Raw genomic sequence first — 25,169 nt, 5'->3', positions numbered from 1 at the left:
ATTATTTTAACATTCGAATTATCACAAAAAGTTTTAGAATATGATTTAATCAAATTTAGCTTCATTACACGTTTTTAAATTAATTAATTTTTAATTCTGCGATGGCTCGGCTCATGTACATAATTGTGGAACTTTGCATAGTTCACATTGCAAATGGATTAACACTTTCAATGAGCAAATTTCTTGGCTAGATAAGTGTACTTTGAATTGATAAACTGCAAGCAATTGATTTTGAGAATTTTTGAATTGTGACCCTTTTGTCAGTAGTGAAGTATGTATGTATATACACTTAACATAAAACATAAGGGTACCTACTACTTATTATGTATTGTCAGATTTTTAAAATTATTCGAGCTCACGCTCTTAAATTTAGCAAGTTACGAATTTCTGTTAATCAAACATCGAATTCATCAATTTCCTATAGTCAGAACCATGGAGAGAATGCAAGAAAGTACGAGAAAAACATGAAAAAATGGAGCAAGTGCAAGTAAGAGAAGTCATAGTCCGATAGCGTTCAGTTTTCTTGATCGACCTAGCAAATAATGAGATTCTTTCTATCTTCACTTTTTGAAATGAGAAACCGATATGCCTTTTCTTTCAAATTTATTTTATATAAATAAAGAAAATAGATCTCATGACATGAAATTTTCCGAAAATATCTGAGTATAAATGCATAAAACGGTTTGCAGGCTTGAAAAATCAGGAAAAATCCACGAATCTGGCAACGCTGAGCAGGTGTAGAGTTTTTTGAAGTGAAGTGTCATTGAAACTTTGAGGGATTATTTTGTTAATATACAATACGGGGATTGCAGATTGAAAACATCCTATACCGAAATATACAAGGGCAAGAGGACACCCATCGCAGAATGTAGTGATATATGATCGGCTGATTCGGTCAATTTATTGTAAATTACTATTGGACTATTGTACCTGGCTATTGTGAATTGGCGCACCTTCTGCATTTATTCTTAACAAAAAAACTGTAACAAATCTTTATAAGCTAGCACAGGCTTGCAATTATTTTCTTTATGTGTCATTGCACGAGAATAAACATGGGTTTTGGTCTGACATATTTCACAGCCATTGCAAATAATCTTCTGCGTGTCTTTGTTGTTGTGCCGGTGCATCAAAAGGAAAAATCTGCAATTCGTGCACCATGCAAGGGTTTTGCAAGAGCAAGAGAATACCCCTAATGTATTGACACTTATAAGTTAAAAAAAATGCTGCTTAGTATTTACAGATGATTTAAAATTTCTTCAATGTTAACATAAGTTTTGAAATTTTCTAGAATAGTAAACAAATTTTTTCACAAATCCTTCCAAAATTTGTCGAAGTAATGCAGAAATATTTTTTTACAGGTGGCAGCATTGTGTTTCATTTACCAGTTCGTTTCAGCTATTTCGTCTGCATTGATGGCCCTCCGCCATTTATAATTTTCAGTGGAAGACTTCATGTGGTGTTAAGAAAAGTTTTGCTAATTTATCGAAAAGTATCAAGAAAAATCAATATATATTTAACAATTTTAATAGAAAAAGGTTTCAGATAATCCTTTAAGTGTGTAAAAGTGTTCTTTCACTTCTATAAATTCGTGCATCGTATAAAGCTACGTTTCAATAGTCCGCAAATTTGTTTTCCCAAAGCGGTGTGAAAAAATTTTCCAAGAAGAAAAATGAGTGAATTTGCTGCATCACAATCTAATCTAAATCAGTCGCAAGCTTTTGCAGCAGCACTACAACGTGCTAAGCAGGTAAATTTTATACAATACTATATTGAAAATATCAAATTCTATTCCGTAAATTGCCACACACACACACACATGTATATTTAGATAGCCGCAAAGATACAGCCAAATGCCGCACAACCAAGTGGTGGAGGTTCTTCTAGCGCTGGTATCTCACCTCCATCCGGCGTTGGTTTTAAGCGTAACCACGATGACAGTGATTCTGGTCCGGAAGCCAAACGTTTCACTAGTCCTGGCAACGATTACAATAATTCCAACGGTAGCAGCGTCGGAGGCGGTGGTAGTAATGCTGGATCGACGAACATTTCTCAAGCACTCGCACAAGCCACTGCTGTTGCACAGCGTTTAGCGGCTACAGCTGGTACAACGGTGGAGGAGCAAATACGCATTCCAGAATCGCTGGTAAATTCAGTATTGGGACGTGGCAGCACTGAGACAATTACCCAAATTCAGGGTGAATCTGGTTGTAAAGTACAGCTATCACAGGATCAAGGTATATGAACTTTCATTTTAAATCGGGAGATATAAATATATGCAATTTTTTTTATATTGAAAATAGATCGAGTCATTACGTTACGTGGATCCCGTGAGACTGTTACTAAAGGACGCGAATTATTCCAACAATTGTCTAATCGTAACGGCGGTGGAAATATCGAAGTTGTTTTGACCATAAATATGCCCCCACCAGGGCCTACAGGATTCCCACCGTACCAAGAAATTATGATACCTGGCACAAAAGTGGGCTTGGTAATTGGCAAAGGTGGTGATACCATAAAACAATTGCAAGAGAAAACGGGCGCGAAAATGGTTATAATACAAGATGGACCAAATCAAGAAATAATTGTAAATATATTCGAATTAAATATTTTTATTTAAAATTTACTTAATCTTAAATATTTTTAGAAACCACTTCGTATCTCTGGAGATCCCCAAAAAATCGAACATGCCAAGCAAGCTGTATTAGACTTGATAGCACAGAAAGATTTACAGGCAGCTGCGCTTGCAGCTCGTAATAATGGCGGGAGTGTGCAAGGCGCTGGGGTAGGCGGAAGTGGTGGCTATAATTTTGGCAACACTGGCGAACAGTGCGAAGTATTTGTGCCGAAAATAGCTGTCGGTGTGGTTATTGGCAAAGGTGGTGACATGATACGCAAAATACAGACCGAATGCGGTTGTAAGCTGCAATTCATTCAAGGCAAGAATGATGAACCCGGCGACAGACGATGCCTTATACAAGGCACACGACAACAAGTTGATGACGCCAAACGTATGATTGACGGACTTATTGAGAATATGATGGTGAGCAAATTAATATTTACAATAACCACAATAAAATTGTATAAAAATATAATTTTAATAAAATATTATATATAAATATTTTCGATTTATAAAAAATTACGTTACAATTTACTTTATTATTTGTTGCAAAGCGTGTAAATGTTTGTGTTTGTATTTTTTTTCAGCAACGACAACAACGCAACGCTAATAGCAGTAGCAATGGCAGTATGGATGGAAACAATTCCAATTACGGTTACGGTTATGGCGTAAATCACGCACAACAGCCGCCACGTGAAGAGATAACATTTATGGTACCTTCGTCAAAATGTGGTGTAAGTAATATATTTTTATAGTTGTACTTTCATAATTTATGGCTAAATATTTTTTTTGTAGATTGTCATTGGTCGCGGTGGTGAAACCATCAAGCTTATAAATCAGCAATCTGGGGCATATTGTGAAATGGATCGAAATGCTGTCAATCCACCGTCTGAGAAGCTCTTCAAATGCAAAGGCACCTCGGAACAAGTCGAAGCTGCACGCCAAATGATTGCCGAAAAGATTAATATGGAGTTGCCAATTATTTCGCGCAAACCCATTAGTGGTAACATTCCTGGACAACATAACAACCAAGGTGGTTATGGACAGAACCCCATGCAAAATGACCCCAATGCCGCCGCTGCTGCTTATCAACAGCAGTGGGGCGGTTATGCACAAGGTTGGGGTGATCAAAATCAGCAACAACAAATGATGATGGGCGGTGCCGCCATGGGACAAAATACGGGAGCAGCTGCTGGTGGCCAAGCTGATTACTCCGCACAATGGATCGAATATTACAAGTAAGTTATAATCCAGTAAATAATATTTATATATGTTTGTTAAATAAATTGTATACATATCTAAATATTTATAGATCAATGGGCTTAATGCGCGAAGCTGAAATGATAGAACAACAGCTAAAAGCTAAACAAGCTGGTAAATACATATATGCTAGAAAATTAACAGCTAAACACATTTCAAATTATAACTGTTCTTTTAAGGTGCGAATGCTGGTCAACCAATGGGTGCGGTTGGTATGCCACAACAACAGCAAGCACAACAGCAGCCCCAACAGCAGTCACAGCAACAACAAGCACAACAAAGCGGAGGTACAGCGGATTATAGCGCGCAATGGGCGGAGTATTATCGCAGTATAGGCAAGATTGCTGAAGCTGAAGCCATCGAAAAGCAAATGAAGGTTTGTTGTATAAGAAGATTTTTATTTGAAAGAAATAGTATTTATATATGTTTAATATAAAATGTCTATACAGCAAGGACAAAATGGGCAAGCAAATGCAGCAGGCGGCGCCGTTAACACTAACAATGCAGCAGGTGTCAATAGCAATGCAGGTGGTAGTAGCAACGCAGGCGCCAGCAATAACCCCGCTGATGGCAGCAACAATGCAGCAATGCAAGGTATGACACCTAGTCAATATGCGCAATATTCGCAGTACTATGCAGCGGCGCAGGCGAGTCAGGCGGCAGGCGGTGCTGCACCCGGCTATCCACAAGCGGCTTATGGGGGCTATGGCGCACCAGGAGGTGGATATCCAGGCGCGCCACAACCCAACATGCAGCCCGGTAATATGGGTGGCGGACCAAATGCCGCCAATCAGAATAAACAAAAAGGCGACCAGAAGTAAATATTATGAATAAGAGTAACGGCGGCAGCAATGTAGACGTAGCAGAAGTTTGTGTAACGCGTGAAATGCAAAATGATTAATGATGTTAAAGCAGTTGAATGGGGTGAGTTGTTTATGTGAATATGTTAATGAGTTTTCATATGTATATTAAATTTAAAGTGCTTCTTGAAAAATTGCTAGATATTTGCTACATTTGAAACTGCCATTTTCACTATATTATTATACAAATTCATTGTTTATCACATTTTAAACTTTCCAAACATAATTATGCCTTATATTTATATATATACGTATATATATATATATATATTTAAATCGAATAATTCCTTTACACTTTACTATTTGGTAGATTGCGCCTTATTATTACAATTGACAACCAATTTACAATTTTTATATAAACTTTTTATTTCACATTCTCACCATTTACTATATAACCTACTGTTTAATTTGTTTGTTTCTATACATACATATATATCAATTATATTATTATTTTACGTGCCTATATAACGAAATATATACCAACATAAAACATTTTTTGCAGAGGTCACAAATGTCTCAATTACTACTACTTCTACTACTACTACTACTCCTTACCACTCACAGCAAAAATTAAAATAATAAAAAAAGAAAATAAAATGAGTCTGCGAAAATGTGTTGGCGTGTGCGAGATGGTTTAAAAATAATATAATATATTAAATATATATATTTTTTTAGTTTGTAAGCATAATTTATAGAAACATCAACAGCATTAATACAAATGAAAAATTAGATAAAAATCAAAGGCGCGACTCTAGATTATGTTAAATTCACATCAAATTTGAGTGCATACATAATACACATAAAAACATCATAAATACCGCAAACTTTGACATAAAATAGTATTGCAACGCTAACCGAAAGCAACCATCGAGTGTTTTCTAAAAAAACAAATAAACTAAAAAATTTCGTGTCGAAGGAAAAAACTAGTAAAAGAATGCATTAGTAGTTTTGTTCCGTTAAAATAAAAAGAAAAGAGTAAAAAATGTGAACACTCTCTTAGCTAATGAAATATTTGCAATGTAAGGCTTTAGTGACAATTAACGCTCGTAAATTTTCCACAAAACTAAAAACGAACTTTTGATCTATATGGTTAATGCTTGACATAACAGTAAATAGTAGATATAATTATACTAAGACGTGCATACAAAAACCAAAATCCGTATTAACGGTCTAATCTTTTATAATAACAGCGAAATCAAATAAAAATGTAAAGTTATATTCCAATATTCTTCCAAATGCACCATCATAACAACAACAGCAACTACAACGAAATGTGCGTACTCCATACATAATGGAATGATTCATCTGTTAGTAAACAAGAAGCTGGAATATGTCTAAAATATAGCAACACACACACACACACGTACAAGCATGCAAAATGTCAGCCAAACATAGCAAATGCAACGAGAACGCGTTTCTCGCCGCCAATACCGCACTCGACCATTTAAAAGTGGACGTCACTTTCCAGCGCGTTAAATAATTCATTCCCGTTAAATTTTAAATGGAATCCAAAACGAAACAAAAAATGTTGTACGAAACAAAAAGTGAACTGTACGTGGTAAGCTTGGAATTATTTCAAATAAGTGCTGATAAAAACAAACAACAATGCATATAAGATATAAACACATAAAATTTCTCATAGTGAATATATGCATATTTGCGTTTATTATACACAGAATGAAAAAAAAGAAAACAAAATATGCAACGTTCATACATACATATATAAAATAGAAAATATTTGTTTTTAAAGAATTCTTATTATTGATTGCCTAAACAAATACGTCATTTACCATTTTGCAAATGAAATATAATTATATGTCTATGTAACTTTACTATCTACATGCCTATATGTATATTTAAAACATGCAAATTACCATATGTGTACAATATATTATAAGAAATTCAATTATAATGCCAATATAATTATTACATATACATTCATATGCATAAATTGTGCATATATACGTATATATTAAACAATCTCTTGATATACTTATTTCAATTAATTAGCATTGAAAATCACAATGTGGCGGGTTTATTTACTTGTACAAGTATGTAAGTGGCAGACGCGAAATGAAGGATAACCCAAATGGCAGAAAAACAAAACGCAAAGAAAATAATAATTGGAGCAGCAGCAACTTATTCTTGACAAATTGATTTAACAATTTTGGTCGAATTGCAGACAGACTCTCAGCTTCACGAAGAAATTTCTTATTGATTTTTTTTAAATTCATATAACTTTTTGGTTATTATTTAATTTTCTTTATCTGATATCTACATATATTATGTACATATGTGTGTTTAGGGTATTAATCTTGATTTTATATTTACATATTTTACCAAAAATGCGTATTTACCAATGTTGATTTCCTAATATTATTATTTTTTTCCAATTTTATTATATAAATTTATACTATATACATGTATGTATTTTTTAAGCAATACTGTGGGAACTCTTGCTGTTTTCATACTCATCAGAACCCTTTAGTGGCGGCAGTTGGTGCATATTTTTGGTTTTGTGTATGTTCAACTTCAAATGGCGAAAAATTTATTTGATAAATATGAAACAATGACACTAGTCCGAATAATAGGGTGAATTAAACGGGGTTTTTTTCAAATGCTATGAGCAAATTAATTGCTTTTAGGGTTGCTGAAACATAAAACACGTATTTTGGTTTGCAAATTGCCTATTAGTTTCCTTCGCATATGACTTTCTGGTCAAAAATTTTACAAGCTACCATCAATGAGACGGCGATGATGTTATATGTTGTTATTTCTGGCTTAAATGCTGCTTATTAATAAGTGCGGTCACTAATGCATGAGCTGAATGTTACTACTCCATTTATGTCAATGTAAAAGGACTTCTATTTCAAGTTTTATGTAAAACTACTATAATCAAAATTTAATGTTGCAGTGTAGGCTTTTTTCGACGATTAATTCGCAACTGGTGTTTTGAAAACAAGAATTTATTGATATATGTACATAAATCGGTCAACATAAAAATTCCACTTTTATAAAGAAATCATCTGTTGTCCCTCAGCAGTCCTCTGAGCGAATTTCTAATCTTAAAAGTTTCTCGTAACATTCAACCAGACGCTTGAGCGCACATAGCGTATTTTCCTATGTTATATAACTTTTGGAAGACAAAATGGAAGAAGCAGCAGCCCGTTAAAATTTAAAAAACTGAACAAAATTTGGGTGGTTATTTAAACCGCAACTGTACGTTATTCAAATTGGTTTTAAAATTAAATTTATATAATTTAAAAATTGCTTATATTTACATATGCATATATACATATAAAACCACATTTTAAATAACCCTTCCAGCGACCATTTAATAAAATATGCCATATTTTTCGTGTAACCAAAAATTTGTATGCAATATTTTTTCTATGAGAAAGTTAGCTATAATATTTTCTTTATATCTTTTTTTATATGTACATAAATGACCAACCAACTATGGTTCACTCCCATGTCCTCCGGTACGTTGATTGCACACACGCGTCTTCAGGTCGTTCGATTGGTGATCGAGCGGTCGCACAAACGTCGTTAATGCGAAACTATATGAGCAAAAAGTAAAAATATATACATACATATATGTGAGGCAAAGTACGCAAAGTTAATTACTTGAAAACAGAAAGAAAGAAACACGGTTTATGCATACCTTTTCTTGGTAAGATTCATTACATTGCTTAACTGTTTTGATAAAAACAAATATAATCTATATGAATATATTAAATTTATTCATTTTTCATATATCAAGTATATGTAAAATATATTTGAACATAAAAATTTTGAACACAATCTATTTACCTTTACATACATGCATATAAACATTTATATGTGTATGAAAATAATGTGTTTCGCTATATTATATTGAACTGAATTGTTTATATAAAACTTTTGCACGCATTATATATATGTGTGTGTTTGTGTGTGCGCCCAAGAACTATTTACCTAACTAAATACGTACATAACATATTATGTTTTAATTACTCTCTACTATATTGGTTGATGTTATATTGCATAAACATAAATCTATTTCCAGTTCTACAGTTTCTTAAAAGAGCTAAGAGTCTACAGCAAACAATAACTTCTAGTAAACAAGTAGCACTTACCTTCACCCAACTGCCAAATTACCAAATTTCCTACCACTACTACTACTACTACCACAAACGTACGTACAATACAAAATAGCAGTAAATAATTTCCCAAACTATGGTAAGCTGCTCTACATGCAATATCTCTTTGAAATTATTATCACGTATGTATGTACATATATTGCAATTTGAAGAAAAAAATATTTACCTATTTAAAATGCTGATTTCACTATATTATAAAATAATTGATATAACATTTTTTAAACCAAAAATCATATTTTATATGTTTTTAAAGTGTCCTTTATTTTTTTTTTTGTGTGAACCTGCATTTAGTTATTGCTCATTTTGTATATTATTATTGTTTATAGACCTGGGTAAAAGTGTACAACAGAATTTAGATACAAAAACAAATATATTGATTAGTAAAAAACATGCGTGAGAGTCCATTTAAAGTGTTGCAACATTTTAAAACGACCGTTAAATAAAAAAAAAAAAATGTTTATAAACTTTTTAAATAATGGCAAAAAATACGTATATTTAAACATTTTACTGTTTTTAGAACACAAGCACGAAACAAATATTTGTTTCGCTTAATTAATTAGAAAACAACAACAACAATATATATAACTATCTAACTTTAAGCATTGTATGAAATGGCAAAAACAATATCGCACACATTTAGTGCGGTGTTATAGCTAAAACAATAACCACAACAATTGTTTTTGTCAGCGAAAAAAGTATAATAATAAAAATATATATAAACACAGTTTATTGGACACGCAAGCGTGTTCGACATAGTTTGAAAAAATAAAATAAAATTAATAAATAAATAACCTTTAATAAAGCATTGTTTTAACACTGAAAACAACGTATTTATATATATGTATATAAATATAAATAAATGTATATACAAGTTTATATAATTTTCAAAAATGAAAATTATATGAAATACTTATATACAAAATGCGTATCTATATGTATATGTATGTGTATTATTTAGTTTTGTCTAACTTACTTTCAGCTGGTGTTCGCGTAGGCAGCGAAGCACACAGCCGTCAGACACTTGTTGAGCAGTAGGAATCTTCGCATATGCCATGGAGCGATGCTTCTTAAAGTGGAGTGCAATAGTGGAGTTTCATAGCTACTTAATACATATGTAGTTGATATGTAGGCCTCGTTGTGCTCCATTGCAATTGTTGTTTATGTATGTATGTGTGTGTTTGATCTTTGCGCATGCGCCCGTTAACGCGTGCTTGACTGTGTTTAACTGCATACATATGTATGTGTGCGTGACTTGAACGGTGCCTCCATTTTGGTCCAACATGTTGGGTTTGTTTTTATGTTATATACACAGGTACATGCATTTTCTCAACGATTTATTATGTTTATCACTCTATTGACCGTGTATAATTGCAATTGCGAACTTAGCATACGTACAAACATGATTTTACTATAACTATTTGACTGTTAATGCATATAATTTCTTTATTATATCAAATTTTGTAATGAAAATTTCATTAGTTATACATATGTATGTATATGTTTATATGTGTATGTGTGTCTGCATAAATATTTCTCGTAGTGTTTTGCTGCTTCTGCCATCATGATGCGCAACATTCTACTACCTTACGTACATGCTTATCCCACTCCCTGCACCATTCATTGCCGTTTGGGACACGTCAGTCGGCTTTAGACGGATAGCCTGGTGTTGGCAGCAATACTACGGATGTAGGCGAGCGCAAATGCACGTAATTCTTTTTTTTCGATTACATTTCAAGGTTTTTTAAATACTTCAATTATTATTTGTATGTATATTTTTATACTGTGCATTGCTTTGTATATGATGTATTTATAAACCTTACGAAAATAACAGTTGTTGTTGCTGATTCACATTTTAGATTTCTGGTAGCATTATCCAGGTCGCTGTTAGGCATCGGGGAGATGAAAACATTATAAACTGTCCCAGTTATAATAGGATTGGAAGTTTTAAACCCAATTCAAAAGAATATTTCGTATGGTAGCTATACAAACAGGCGCTTTTTTTTATTATACGTACATATGTACGAGTGCGGTAACCGAAGTGTCAGATATAACCAATAACAAAAAAAAAAAAACACGCGAACTTTATTTGCACCGAAGCTGTAATACTCTTAAAAAGTTTCCTTACAAGAACTCGATTCTAATAGTTCAGTTTGTATGGCAACCATATGCTATATTGGTCCGAGCTGAAAAATGTGTTCGGAAGTTTTAGCTTTGCCACCGAACAATAAATAAATTTCATGAGGATATCTCGTCAAATTAAACAGTTTTCTATACAAGATGTGATTTTGTTCGATCAGCTTGTTTCGCAGCTATATGCTATAGTGGTCCGATCTGCACGGTGTTTGTAGTGATGCCTTGGATAATAATCCAAGCCAAGCCATCGTGAATATACATATCTCCTCGAATAAAAAAGTTTCCATACAATAACTTGATTTTGATCGTTCAGTTTGCATGCCTACCATTTGTTAAAGTGGTCCGATCTGAGGTTTGTTTTTTGTTTTGAGGTTTTTAGTGGTGCCTTGGACAACAATGCATGCCAAATTTCATAAATATATTTCTTCAAATAAAATAGTATTCCATACAAGGATATACTATATTTTTGATTTTTCAGTTGGTATCGCTGCTATATGCTATAGTAGTCCGATATCGATGACTCCGACAGATGTATATCTCCTTGGAGAGAAATGGACCTGGGCAAAATTTCAGTTCGGACATAGCTAAAGCGACTCTTTTTGTCGCGTTGATCATTTATATATTATATAGGGTTTCCTTCTGGGTGTTACAAACTTCGTGGCAAACTTAATACGCCCTATTCAGACTATAAGAACCGAAGCTTCTCATATTTTCTACATTTCCAGGCAAAAATATGACATTTCGCACACTTTCAAACACCTTAGTTCAATTTTTTGGAGCATTGGTGTAGTCGTCGGATTTTAACATATTCTTATAAAAGTCATACAGCTGTTTCAACTATCAGATGTAATATGTAGCATCAATATTCACAAATCTTTCAAAGAATTTTTTTTCTCGAGGTCACTCATTCGAATTCTCTAGTGGTTTGCTTTGTTATATGAAAATTACTTTTGGTTATATGAACCAGACTGTCGTGGCAATTGTTTTGATTTGAGATCTATAGATGACTTCTGGATCCGCACTCGTTTAAGTCAAAAGGAAGTAGTACCACTGTCAAAGTATCAATCAAAATCAGGGTTCTTATTAGCTTAGCCGAGAGAGTCTGAAAATGTTGCAGCGCATATTTACTTTATGGGAAGAAATTTCGGAATATTTAGTTTTAAGCTTCTTAATTTTGCAGCGTATTGGTGAGCACAAAGCTGGTGAATGCTGAAGTTGAACAAGTAGAACGGTAAAGTAAGAATATCAAGGACGAATGTGGAGCTGTCACTTAGTAAGTATTTACAGTAGTGTTCGAAAATACATGAAAAGTGTGACAAAAGCAAATTGTTTGCAGAAACTAGTTACTTGAACACAATATCTCAAAATTTTTCAATAAAAATACTGTAATATTTAGTAAATCAGTAGTTAATATGAGCAAAAAAATGAAAATTATTTTAAAACGCAAATTAATAAACTTAAATATATTTTTCAAATTGACTCTTCATGCATAACATGTATGCGTATCTACTTTCAGAATACCTTGCACAACCAAACACACATTGAATTAATGAAAATATATCATATAATTTTTTTTTTAATTATACATGTGTATATTTTATCTTCACTAATATATACCTAAAACTTTTCTGTAAAATCCATTACAATTTCACTATATACCATACATACATATGTATATTAATATATTTGAGTACTTTTGAAAATGAAAACTGATAGTTTACAATTTCGTATTTCTTTCAGCGCAGACGCACACACGCCTGCAAGTGATTATACTTAGTTTGTTATTTAACACCTCCCTCCCACATACACATACATAGCACATAATGTATAGGCGCTTGTGTGTGCGTGCAGCGACAGTAGATTAATCAGTTTGTGCGCTGAGCATAGGATCATCTGTAGGATGAAGACATACAGTATTACTCGAAAACGAAAGTAAAACCGAACAGAAATGTAATTTCGAAAATATGCAAAAAAAAATGTGAGACCACATCTTTTTGAGTTCTTGCAAATCAGGTAATATTATTTTGCACTGTATGTTTTTATTTATTTAAAAAATTCAACCCACGTATATTCAGATAAAAATTTGTAAAGACCAAACAATTTAATCATCCAAATATTAGTGAGCCGAAAGAAGTGCGTAGAGGTGTGATAGGAATTAAAGTGATGGTTGTGTACTTTTTTCAAAAATGTATTTATGGTATTCATTATTCTATAAACATATGAATTTGTAATTTTTTTAATAACCACTAGAATTGCTGTGCAAATTGTGAGCATTAAAATGTAAGGACCACATTTGTATTGAATTTTTGTTGAACATATATTATATTTTGCAAGGGTTAGAAACAGTACTAGGACACATAACAGTCCAAGTGTGATCTCCCGCCATCTTCAGTGATTAGACGGCTGAAGGACCTTACCTAGGCTAAAGCGTGTGTGATGAGCTACATACATATTTGATGCATTTTTAATTCTTAGCCACCGCTTTAGCTTTTATCTTATTATCTATAACAACTCAAGAATATTGCCCAATCGAGTTGATCCGAGTAATACTTTTGTCGATTCAGCCTTGAAAAATTGCGCGCTCGAGGTCAGACTCGAGTGACTCGAGGTCACATTTTTTATGATTTCATTTTTTTGTATAGCATCGTAAAAGTTTTTAATAAATAACAAAACTTTAGGTTTTCTCTATTAAATAATTGCAGAAAGTGAGGTTACAATTCATTCCATATGGTTTTTTAAATGTACAGGTACTGCAACTTGTCCATTTTTCCATTGATTCTAACAATTGGGAGTACACCATGCCAAGAAAATATCTTTTATCTTGACATCCTTATGTTACAGCTAGATAATGACCCACTGACCGCAATCACGCCCACTTCCCTATAGTACAATATGAACTTCCACCAGATTTCTTCGTTTTACATTGTGCAAAGTTTGAATACTCTTCTTTAAAAATGGTCGTAATCGGACTTTAATTTTATCAAGTCCCTTACATATGAAAATTAAAGACCACAGTGCTACATAAAGTTAAAAAAGTAACGTTCTTATTTTGACCTCGAATACGTTTCAGGGGTTACATGGGTTACGGGCTGTAAAAAATCGATTTTTTATGGATTTATTAAATTCTACAACACCTATAGAATATTGTCCTAAATTTTCAAGTTGATCCGAGTAATAGTTTCGAAGATACAGCCTTGAGAACTTGTGTTTCGAGGCTAGCTAGCCTAAGTGCGCCATCTTTAAACGCGTTTTTCTCGAAACTGTGTTTTTGAAGTCGGTTGGCAAGATTTCTCGAAAACTATTCAACCGATCTTCATGAAATGTTACACAGGCCTTTGAGATACAATTCTTAAAGACATGAACGAAGGTTTTTTTTCGTTTAAACTATTTGAAAAAATATCGTGAAATTTTCATTTTGTTTTTTTTTTTTGTAAAAATGTCTGCTAAAAATTCACATTTCAGTTTTTTCCTTTGTCCAAGTTCTAAGTTAAGGTTTCAACTAAAACACGTATTTTTTTTACTTTAGATGTTCCTGTAAGGAGTTATCCTGCCTACGCGGGCGTATCTTTTTTCCGAGGGTTCACTGGAAATGGCCGAGTTTAAAATATTTTTTTCCAAAAATTTCAGAATTTCTTTGTCAATAGTGTGTGTTTGTAACAATAAAAATTCTAATAAAATATTTAATTTTTATGAGAAAAAATTGTGGAAGAAGCTATTTTTACCCGAAGAAACCCATGTAACCCCATAAATGAGTCGACCTCGAAAAAAATCATACTTTCATTTTTTTTAGATCGTTCAATTTACTACAAGAATACGTTTTAATTTTCACTTTACAATAGTTTGTTCAAATGCACTAAACATCCAAACAGAATACTAACTTCTTCTTCATTCTTCGTCATTTTGAGCGATTTGGTTGAAAAAATTTGTTCATTTCGTTATCCAGGGGAGCTGGAAGACCTGACGAGGAATTCAATTCTGGTTTTCAATAGTTTCATCGGCACAGAATCTTGCGCGGCTACAATGCGTCAGTCGTTTTTTATTGTAAAGCTTCCCTCAATGAACTCGGTTATCGAAATAACGTTTCTCTCTTACAGTTTTAAGCTTTGTATCACTACATCGATTACATACATACATACTTATTAATGTTAAATTTGTTTGTTTGTTTTTTGCCATTGAGATTCAAGGGATTGTGACGCGCAATACATAGCCTATCCAATCCAAATGTCAACCTCACCTACGCGCGGTGAATCTTGTTATTGTATATAGCAGACGAGGCTCTGGCGATTTTTAAAAGACTACTAAATCACAAGAAAAAAATTAGAAACTCAAAAAGCATCCAAAAATGTTTGAAAATCAGCTAATCGAGGCTGCCATATAGACCATAAAAAAATATCAAAATATTTAAAAGAAATATAACAGTAATATTAATTTGACTACTACCGATCTGTGCCGTGAGAACTCTTAAGAAATGGACACTAACTAGATGACGAGAGAGAGAAACACAAACGTAATGGATACCAGTAAAGATATGTGTTTTCTCTTAAGGCCTATATTTCTCAAATAGTTTCTAGCGAATGTTACTATATTTGCGGGTCTTAACAGCATGCGGATTCGCAGCAAGCCGCAACCTGCTTGACACGGATCGAATCAAGCGAACATAAAAAATACTCGGCTCTAATGCAGAGCAGTAAAAATATTGCTATATTTTGTTTTTTTTTTTGAAAATCGACTTAACATCGTTACGAAAAATCCACAAAATATTATAATTTGTTGCAAGGCAAGGCGCTAAATATAATTTGTGAAATACTCTTGGCGTAATTCCTTCGGTCATAACCACACACACAGGAAACGTATACCGATTTGCCGGCTGCAGTGACCAAGGGTCGAAAGCACAAAAGCTATGTTAAAGATCATTAATGTTATTAGTGTTGTTGTAGTCCACTAAATATACTTCGTTACACACTATTGGAGAGATAATGCCATCAGATGAATGAAATGGGAACTATGTTATACACCTTTATATATGATGCATCCATTGAGACAATCGACGCAAAAGAAGGCAAAAAGGCAAAAAATTATATTATTGATATTATAGTATGTTCTAATAATAATTGAAGAGTGGCAGTTTTTTATTTGGCTATGACTACAGCTTACTCGCTTCACTTATATTCAAATGAAACATTTGTGGAATCCTGCTATGGTATTTAATCGATACATAACGGAGATCACTTTGGTCACGTTAAACCAAAAAATACAGTTATGTGAGTGATACTGCTAAAGTAAGAGTGCCTTTGGGTTATAAATGGAAGTCGTTTTCCTTTTAAAGACCCGGCTTTCTTGAAACAAACTTGAAATAAAGGCAAGGCCTTCTTGCCTTCCCGTAAACGAGCTCAATAACCCTCGGTCTGTTATAGTTCTAACTCGTTCCGGTTACCTATACCTGGTAACCGCGGATCCTTCACATCATAAACAAAAAAAATATTTTCCTAGAGAAAAGCACGAAAATTTGTGTTGCGCTACGTAATACTTTATAAAGTTTTCCGACATCGTCCGCTGCTTTTACTGTTTCGTGCTGTAAATCATAAAACTATAGAAAAAATTTCAAAAGCTGAATCTGGAAGACACTAGTAAACTCCCGAAGCTCGAAAAATTTTCTAAGGATTAACTTAATAATGAACTGCAGAACACCGTTATAATGATCATAGACATGAAGTCCAGCACAAATATAAACAGCGCCTAAGAACTATCGAAAATGGTAAGTGCATACTAGTTTATTTTACACAAAATATAATATATAAATATGGAGGGCTTTGTTTATTAATTTGACTAAATTAATTTATTAATGCAAAATAATATTTATTACAATTTTTGAACAATTCATATTTTTAGATGCCAAAATAGTGTCAACAAAAAATCTTGCCGTTCTAGTTTTTAATTTTACAGTTCATAAATTAAAAAAACATTAGAATTTCCAATAAATAATAAATTTCAAATCGAAGTCGATTATATTTTATACCCTGAAAAAGATATATTATATATCCAGATATATATTAGATATATAGATATTAGATATCCAGAAGAAAACGTAGGAAACTTAATAGAACACAGTATGTTTTTTGACAAAAAAGTACTCGGAAAATGTTAATAAAACGCAAAATATTTAATTTTTCATCAATAATTATTTTGCCGCCTTCAAAGTAATCCCCACCAGATGTAATACACTTTTGCCAACGATTTTTCAGTCCTCGAAACGCTTTTCATAAGCACTTTTTGGGATGGACTGCAACTCCTTCAGCGAATTTTGTTGATTTCAGTTTTCTTCTTCTTCTTTACTGGCGTAGACACCGCTTACGCGATTATAGCCGAGTCAACAACAGCGCGCCAATCGTTTCTTCTCTTCGCTACGTGGCGCCAATTGGATATTCCAAGCGAGGCCAGGTCCTTCTCCACTTGGTCCTTCCACCGGAGTGGAGGTCTTCCTCTTCCTCTGCTTCCCGCGGCGGGTACTGCGTCGAATACTTTCAGAGCTGGAGTGTTTTCATCCATCCGGACAACATGACCTAGCCAGCGTAGCCGCTGTCTTTTAATTCGCTGAACTATGTCAATGTCGTCGTATATCTCGTACAGCTCATCGTTCCATCGAATGCGGTATTCGCCGTGGCCAACGCGCAAAGGACCATAAATCTTTCGCAGAACTTTTCTCTCGAAAACTCGCAACGTCGACTCATCGGTTGTTGTCATCGTCCAAGCCTCTGCACCATGTAGCAGGACGGGAATTATGAGCGACTTATAGAGTTTGGTTTTTGTTCGTCGAGAGAGGACTTTACTTTTCAATTGCCTACTCAGTCCGAAGTAGCACCTGTTGGCAAGAGTAATCCTGCGTTGGATATCCAGGCTGACATTGTTGGTGGTGTTAATGCTGGTTCCTAAATAGACGAAATTATCTACAACTTCAAAGTTATGACTGTCAACAGTGACGTGAGTGCCAAGTCGCGAGTGCGACGACTGTTTGTTTGATGACAGGAGATATTTCGTCTTGCCCTCGTTCACTGCCAGACCCATTTGCGTTGCTTCCTTGTTCAGTCTGGAGAAAGCAGAACTAACGGCGCGGGTGTTGAGACCGATGATATCAATATCATCGGCATACGCCAGCAGCTGTACACTCTTATAAAAGATTGTACCTGCTCGATTCAGTTCTGCAGCTCTAATAATTTTCTCCAGCAGTAGATTGAAAAAGTCGCACGATAGGGAGTCGCCTTGTCTGAAACCTCGTTTGGTATCGAACGGCTCGGAGAGGTTCTTCCCGATCCTGACGGAGCTTTTCGTGTTGCTCAACGTCAGTTTACACAGCCGTATTAGTTTTGCGGGGATACCAAATTCAGACATCGCGGCATAAAGGCAGCTCCTTTTCGTGCTGTCGAAAGCAGCTTTGAAATCGACGAATAGGTGGTGAGTGTCGATTCTCCTTTCACGGGTCTGTTCCAAGATTTGGCGCATGGTGAATATCTGGTCGGCTGTTGATTTACCAGGTCTGAAGCCACACTGATAAGGTCCAATCAGTTTGTTGACGGTGGGCTTTAATCTTTCACACAATACGCTCGATAGAATCTTGTACGCGATGTTGAGGAGGCTTATCCCACGGTAGTTGGCGCAGATTGTGGGGTCTCCTTTTTTATGGATTGGGCATAGCACACTTAAATTCCAATCGTTGGGCATGCTCTCATCCGACCATATTTTGCAAAGAAGCTGATGCATGCTCCTTATCAGTTCTTCGCCGCCGTGTTTGAATAGCTCGGCCGGCAATCCGTCGGCCCCTGCCGCTTTGTTGTTCTTCAGGCGGGCAACTGTTATTCGAACTTCGTCATGGCCGAGTAATGGAACGTCGGCTCCATCGTCATCGATTGGGGAATCGGGTTCGCCTTCTCCTGGTGTTATGTGTTCACTGCCATTCAGCAGGCTGGAGAAGTGTTCCCTCCATAATCTAAGTATGCTCTGGGCATCGGTGGCTAGATCACCTTTGGGGGTTCTACAGGAGTATGCTCCGGTCTTGAAACCTTGCATTTTTTCGTAGAATTTTCGAGCATTACCCCTCTTCTTCTTCTGTCTGCAAATGTGTCTCGCTTCCCTCTTCAACTCTCGGTATCTGTCCCATCACGCACGTGTTGTGGTCGATCGTAACGTTGCGAGGTAGGCAGCCTGTTTTCTCTCCGCTGCGACACGGCACTCCTCGTCGTACCAGCTGTTCTTTTGCACTTTCCGAAAACCAATGGTTTCAATTGTAGCTGTACGTAGGGAGTTTGAAATGCCGTCCTACAGTTCCCTTATACCGAGTTCTTGACGAGTGCACTCAGAGAGCAGGAGTGCAAGCCGAGTGGAAAATCTTTCGGCTGTCTGTTGTGATTGCAGCTTCTCGACGTCGAACCTTCCTTGTGTTTGTTGGCGTGCGTTTTTTGCTGCACAGAGGCGGGTGCGAATCTTGGCTGCAACAAGATAGTGGTCCGAGTCGATGTTAGGACCTCGGAGCGCACGCACATCTAAAACACTGGAGACGTGTCTTCCGTCTATCACAACATGATCGATCTGGTTGGTGGTTTTTCGATCCGGAGACAGCCAGGTAGCTTGATGTATCTTATGCTGGAATCTCGTACTACAGATAACCATATTTCGGGCCCCGGCAAAGTCGATCAGCCTCAACCCATTTGGGGATGTTTCCTCGTGGAGGCTGAATTTACCGACCGTAGTGCCAAAGATACCTTCTTTGCCCACCCTGGCGTTGAAGTCGCCAAGCACGATTTTGACATCGTGGCGGTGGCATCTCTCATAAGTGCGCTCCAAGCACTCATAAAAAGCATCTTTGGTCACATCGTCCTTATCTTCCGTCGGGGCGTGGGTGCAAATCAGCGATATGTTGAAGAACCTCGCTTTGATGCGGATTGCGGCTAGACGTTCATTCTCCGGAGTGAATGATAGTACTCGGCGACGGAGTCTCTCTCCCACCACGAATCCAACACCAAACTTGCTCTCCTTTATATGGCCACTGTAGTAAATGTCACAAGGACTTACTCGTCTCTGTCCTTGTCCCGCCGTTCTTGGACGGCGGTGATGTCAGCCTTTATCTTTACGAGGACTTCTACCAGCTGGGCAGCGGCACCTTCCCAATTAAGTGACCGGACATTCCAGGTGCATGCCTTCAAATCATAGTCCTTATTTCGTTTGCCATGGTCGTCATCAAAAGGGGGGTCTCTCATCCGAGGCTGTTGGTGGCTTTTCATTGGGGGTGTTTTTTATGTGGTGGGTCCCAAACCCAGCGCACAACCCTATGCAGGGGATGTTTCGCCTTCAAACGGATGTTCTTAGGCTACCCAGAGGATACTTGGTCAAAGACCGGAAGTCGTGAGCTGCTTGAGTCATATGTAAAAGAATCGTTTCTGGCCACTCCCAAGTGAATGGCGATCAGAGAATTTTCCTCACTTGCGTGAACTTCTACACATGACTCCATCCTCCAGTTTTAGGAACAAGAAAAAAATCACACGGAGCCAAACCTGGTGAATACGGTGGTTGATCGATGGTGCGTTTTTGGCTTTAAATTCGATCACAATTGTACTCTTATTGAAAACAAAGTCAGCTTTATCGGGACGAGACGAGTAAAAACCCGTTTATACTCAAAATATTCACTCAAATTATTCGAACGTACTTGCGAGAGATGTTAACTCTCTTGCCTGACAATTTTCATGCACCATATCCTTCACTTTTTAATATTTTCAACAGTTGAAGAGGAGGAAGGTCTTCCAGAACGAAGCATGTCTTCAACGATCTCCCGACAGTTTTTTAAGTCCTTGTCATGGGTCTTTGGTTTTTGAATCACCGTAAGCGTTTTCCAACATTCTCCACACGACATTTGATTAGAAATACAAAATTTGAAACAAATTCTTTGTCGGATATTTATATCCATTGTAAAAATCGCAACGGACTACTGAGGTGTACCGACTTAACTGCCATAAACAAACTGGGAGACAGTTCGCGCATAGTAACTAAAGATAGTCCTACCAACTTAGCAAAATAGATTTTTTTTTTAATATCATTTACCCGGGAATTTAATTACAGTTTCCAGGTGCTTTTTGGTCCCGATGTATATTTTTTTTAAACAATTCCGAAAAATAACAATATATTGTAATTTATTTTCTATGTTGTATATTTTATTTTTGCAATTAAATTATATTTTATATTTCAGATTTACTGAGTGTACAAGTGTGAACATAACCCCAACCCTACGAGATAAATTCACCATAACCTACAATGTGGAAATTTTAATAAATAACATGTCTTAATGAATATCAACTATATCACATACATCTACAAATAAAATCAACAAGTATAAGGTAACGATAGATATAAGTATTTAGAAAGCGACGGAAGAAAACAAAATTAAAAAATATTACTTAAAATTAAAAAAAAAAATTAGAAAATGTTTTGATGACAAATTAAGTAAAAAAAATAATAATTAAATACATAAACTGAGGCTAGACTTTTGTAAAACGTTAAGTACATATACATACATATAACGTTAAAAAGAAATATTTCTTAAGTATATTTTTAAAATCTTTCGAAACTAATAGAATAACTTAGTGAATCCGCACTTTAAAAAACTTTTATTGAATGAGCTAAATTCTTACAAGTACATAAATATATATACAATAAGTATCAGCTTATATGAAAAATTATGTGTAGATATCGATAAAATTGTAATATAAAAAATGTCAAAAAAGAATGGTTTTCAAACCATAAGTTGTGAAGAGTCAATTCGAAAACTAATCTGAAGAATACTCACGTTTCTAGTCACTGAGTTTCAGTGAGAATAATATTTTCTAAACTTATTCCGTTATACCACTAATTTTTATATATCTAATTTAATATTTATATGAAATTTACTACCTGCATTATTTTCCAACTGAAATTTGCAACAATGAACTAAATAATAAGTAAGTTGCCATAATGTCACTTGAAGAGACAGTGCAACATGCCGATTACGGCTTCAAATTTGATTTATTTATATACTTAATTTATTTGTTTGTTTTATTATTAACATTTTTCACGTCATTGAAGAAGTTTACGATAATTATTCACTCTTCACCTTTTCCGATTGCGCCATTAATGAGTGGTTTTGATCTTACACGGTGCTGCCAGGCGTATGTGTTTTAATTAATATATTCAATAATAACAGTTAAAAAACATTATTTCTAATTGGCTCTGAGTCATGTTATTGTCATACTTTGTGTTGAAGTTTTATATCGCTCGCGGTAGATGTTTAATATGGCAACAGCAATCTTAAGTGGATGTTGCACTTTTATACTATCCGAATGTTCCATCCAAGATTAACCAATCAAGACTGTACATTACAACCCAATTAAAGAAGAAGGTGTTGTTTTTTACGTTGGAAAAATAGTAGAAAACCCCAACGACATTTATTCGTTCATTCTCATATTAATACTAAAATACATTTAATACATTTATAATGCCCATACCTCGGACATTGTCATTACGATGATGCCATATCACATCAATTTAGCAAATTCGTAACACCGAATATAATGATTCATCGTTTATTAAATGGTCTATCGTGCCCGAATCGAGAATAAATCCGAAGTTGTGTATACCAAAAGAGTCTGTTTTGAATGGTTTTAACATAAATGCAAATCCATGTTGCGATGTTGCAATTTCAGCTTGCTTATTTTCATTACTTTTATAATGATAGCAATCTTTTTTATGCGCCCCTATTTACTACCCCTTAAATGATTTCTTTTATTTGCTTACCCTATTTTTAAATGAGTTGTTTTTTGAATTATCTTAAATAAATGCCTTCACTTAACTTTACTGTCATTTTTAATTTTAATTTCGTGATCAAGCAACCTATTTTTCACAAAAGCTAATGTTTCTATTGCTGTAATCACACCATTGTAGGAAGAAGGCAAAGTCAACAACAAGTACCACACTCCAACCATTTCTCTATCTTTGCACCCGTAGCTAGTAATTTGCTCACTAACTCATCAAAAATTGTTGCACATCCTCAGCTTTTTCCCAAGTATTATCCACTATATCTGGCATATTTTCATTCATAATTTTAGTAAATCCATTTCAGGAAACAAAGCCCTGTCCCGGAATTTCTATACGCTTTTTCCATTGTATTTTAGATGCACTATAACACAAAACTTAACTTAACTGAGCCCAAAACCTGTTGAAAGCTTGATTTCGAAAAGAAAGAAGCGAACGACAAGTTCGAACGAAAAGCTGAAAAGTATTACCAACCTATTCATTACGTAGTGTTGTGTAATGTTACTATTGTATCCCGAATAGGGATATTCGAACATGCAGTGTTGTATAATGCTATTTCTGTATGAGGGAATCAGGATATTCCAACAGTTGTAAAATGTTTTAGACTCTTTCAGTTTCATTTATCACTTCAGCAAAAATTTAATTATTTTAAAGAATTGGTGTAGAGTATTGTAAAGAAATTTTATATTTATGTGGGACCTTGCACCCACAACACGCTTCCTTTTCAAATAAACACTTCCACAATTCCACAATTCCAAAATTACACTTTATTGTTTATGTTCTTTTTGATACAGTTTGATTTCAGTTTCAATTACGGTTTTGGTTACAATTACCGCTTTGGTTACAATTTTGATTAGTTTGTATAAAAATTAAGATTTACAGTGTCACTGTATGTGGAATTAAAATAAAGCGCGGATAAAACGAATTAAGTTTGATTCTTTTTATAAAATACAAAATCGAGTAGAGCACCGAAGAAACACCGCCGACGACCTCAGTTTTACGACTAACTCTAGCTTCTGTTCTCGCTGTCTTTGCAACCTACTCGTCTTCGTTGGCGGAGTTGCCACCAATCTATATTCCCACATTCGGCCGTCCTGATGTGTTATTCGACCCGAATGACGAACTCCATGGTTTAATAAATTCACCTATAGTACTTGTCTTTTTTGGTCCTTCGTCATTTCCTACCTTCTCTACCTCATATCTCCCGTGGTTTAACTTAGCGGTTATAACGTATGGTCCCAGATATTTAGGTTTTAATTTGGTGTTTGTTCCGAATTGTGTTTTCTTTATCGCAACCAGTTCTCCTACCTTATACTCCTTCTCTGCTTTTCGATTCTTGTTACGATTTTCTCTTTGGATTTTATTTATATTTTCTTGAGCTTTTTCTCTAATTATGTCTCTTTCTAAGTTCAGTTCCTCTAAAGTTAATTCGTCAAGTATTTCTTTTAAGTCCGGTAAATTTCCTACACGCATGTCTAAGCCAGTAAGAACTTTGAAAGGTGATGCTTTCGTACTTCTCGGTGCTGTACTATTTATGATCTGCTGAACTTTGTCGACGTGGCTGTACCAGTGAGCTGGTTCACTATGGCATAACTTCGCAAGCATAGGTATAACTATTTTGTGGACTCTTTCCACCTGACCGTTTCCTCGCGGAACCCCTGTTGTAATCTGTAAGTGTTGTACGTTTTCTTGTTCGCAATATTTTTTAAATGCAGTAAGAACTTTGAAAGGTGATGCTTTCGTACTTCTCGGTGCTGTACTATTTATGATCTGCTGAACTTTGTCGACGTGGCTGTACCAGTGAGCTGGTTCACTATGGCATAACTTCGCAAGCATAGGTATAACTATTTTGTGGACTCTTTCCACCTGACCGTTTCCTCGCGGAACCCCTGTTGTAATCTGTAAGTGTTGTACGTTTTCTTGTTCGCAATATTTTTTAAATGCGTTTGAAGTGAATGCACTTCCCCTGTCCGTTATTACGCGTTTCGGATTTCCGAAAACTGTCGCCTGCTTACTCAATCTGTCAATCACCTCCTCTGCCCCTGTAGATTTTGTTGGGTATAGCCAAACAAATTTAGTAAATGCATCTATGACAACTAGTAAGTGATTATACTTTTTACGAGTTTCTGCCAATGGACCTACGTGGTCGATATGATGGGTGCCTAAAGGTTCACCTGCTTTATCGATTGGATTCAAAAGCCCTTCTTTCTTTCCTGATTTGCCCTCAATGACTATGCATTCCACGCAACTTCCAATTACTTTACCAATTTTAGTTTTTAATCTTGGAATAAAATACAATTTTTCAATGATGTCTTGGGTTTTCTTTGT

General features: G+C 35.2%; 1 protein-coding gene and 1 long non-coding RNA gene across 3 annotated transcripts; both read left to right on the top strand.

The window, feature by feature from the left end:
* The first annotated feature begins 1,410 nt into the window (after positions 1-1,410).
* LOC105228639 (far upstream element-binding protein 3) lies at positions 1,411-9,666 on the top strand. Of its 2 annotated transcripts, XM_029551248.2 has the most exons (11): positions 1,411-1,747; positions 1,829-2,234; positions 2,301-2,584; positions 2,645-3,040; positions 3,205-3,351; positions 3,413-3,855; positions 3,930-3,991; positions 4,057-4,253; positions 4,327-4,801; positions 5,240-8,410; positions 8,786-9,666. In XM_029551248.2, exons 1-9 carry the CDS (start codon positions 1,670-1,672, stop codon positions 4,696-4,698), a joined length of 2,385 nt encoding a protein of 794 aa, XP_029407108.2. In that variant the 5' UTR covers positions 1,411-1,669; the 3' UTR covers positions 4,699-4,801; positions 5,240-8,410; positions 8,786-9,666. The 2 variants fall into 2 exon arrangements, with proteins under 2 accessions (XP_029407108.2, XP_011206830.2); XM_011208528.4 differs by having other exon boundaries at positions 5,240-9,666.
* Positions 9,667-16,020: 6,354 nt separating this feature from the next.
* On the top strand, positions 16,021-22,638 carry LOC125777776 (uncharacterized). Its single transcript, XR_007422387.1, has 2 exons — positions 16,021-16,767; positions 21,244-22,638. It is a non-coding gene; the product is annotated as an uncharacterized LOC125777776 (long non-coding RNA).
* Positions 22,639-25,169: the final 2,531 nt, after the last annotated feature.

This window comes from Bactrocera dorsalis, chromosome 3 (assembly GCF_023373825.1).
Source record: "Bactrocera dorsalis isolate Fly_Bdor chromosome 3, ASM2337382v1, whole genome shotgun sequence".
In the NCBI taxonomy this organism is placed as follows: Eukaryota; Metazoa; Arthropoda; class Insecta; order Diptera; family Tephritidae; genus Bactrocera; species Bactrocera dorsalis.
The sequence above is the reverse complement of the archived record's forward strand: the minus strand, read 5'-3'. Positions and strand labels throughout refer to the sequence as shown.

Bases quoted from the DNA above. Each gene is read 5' to 3' on its own strand.
- LOC105228639 (XM_029551248.2), top strand. From the start codon at position 1,670: ATGAGTGAATTTGCTGCATCACAATCTAATCTAAATCAGTCGCAAGCT. The intron at 2,235-2,300 runs GTATATGAACTT...TATTGAAAATAG, and splicing joins ACAGCTATCACAGGATCAAG to ATCGAGTCATTACGTTACGT. The intron at 4,254-4,326 runs GTTTGTTGTATA...ATGTCTATACAG, and splicing joins CCATCGAAAAGCAAATGAAG to CAAGGACAAAATGGGCAAGC.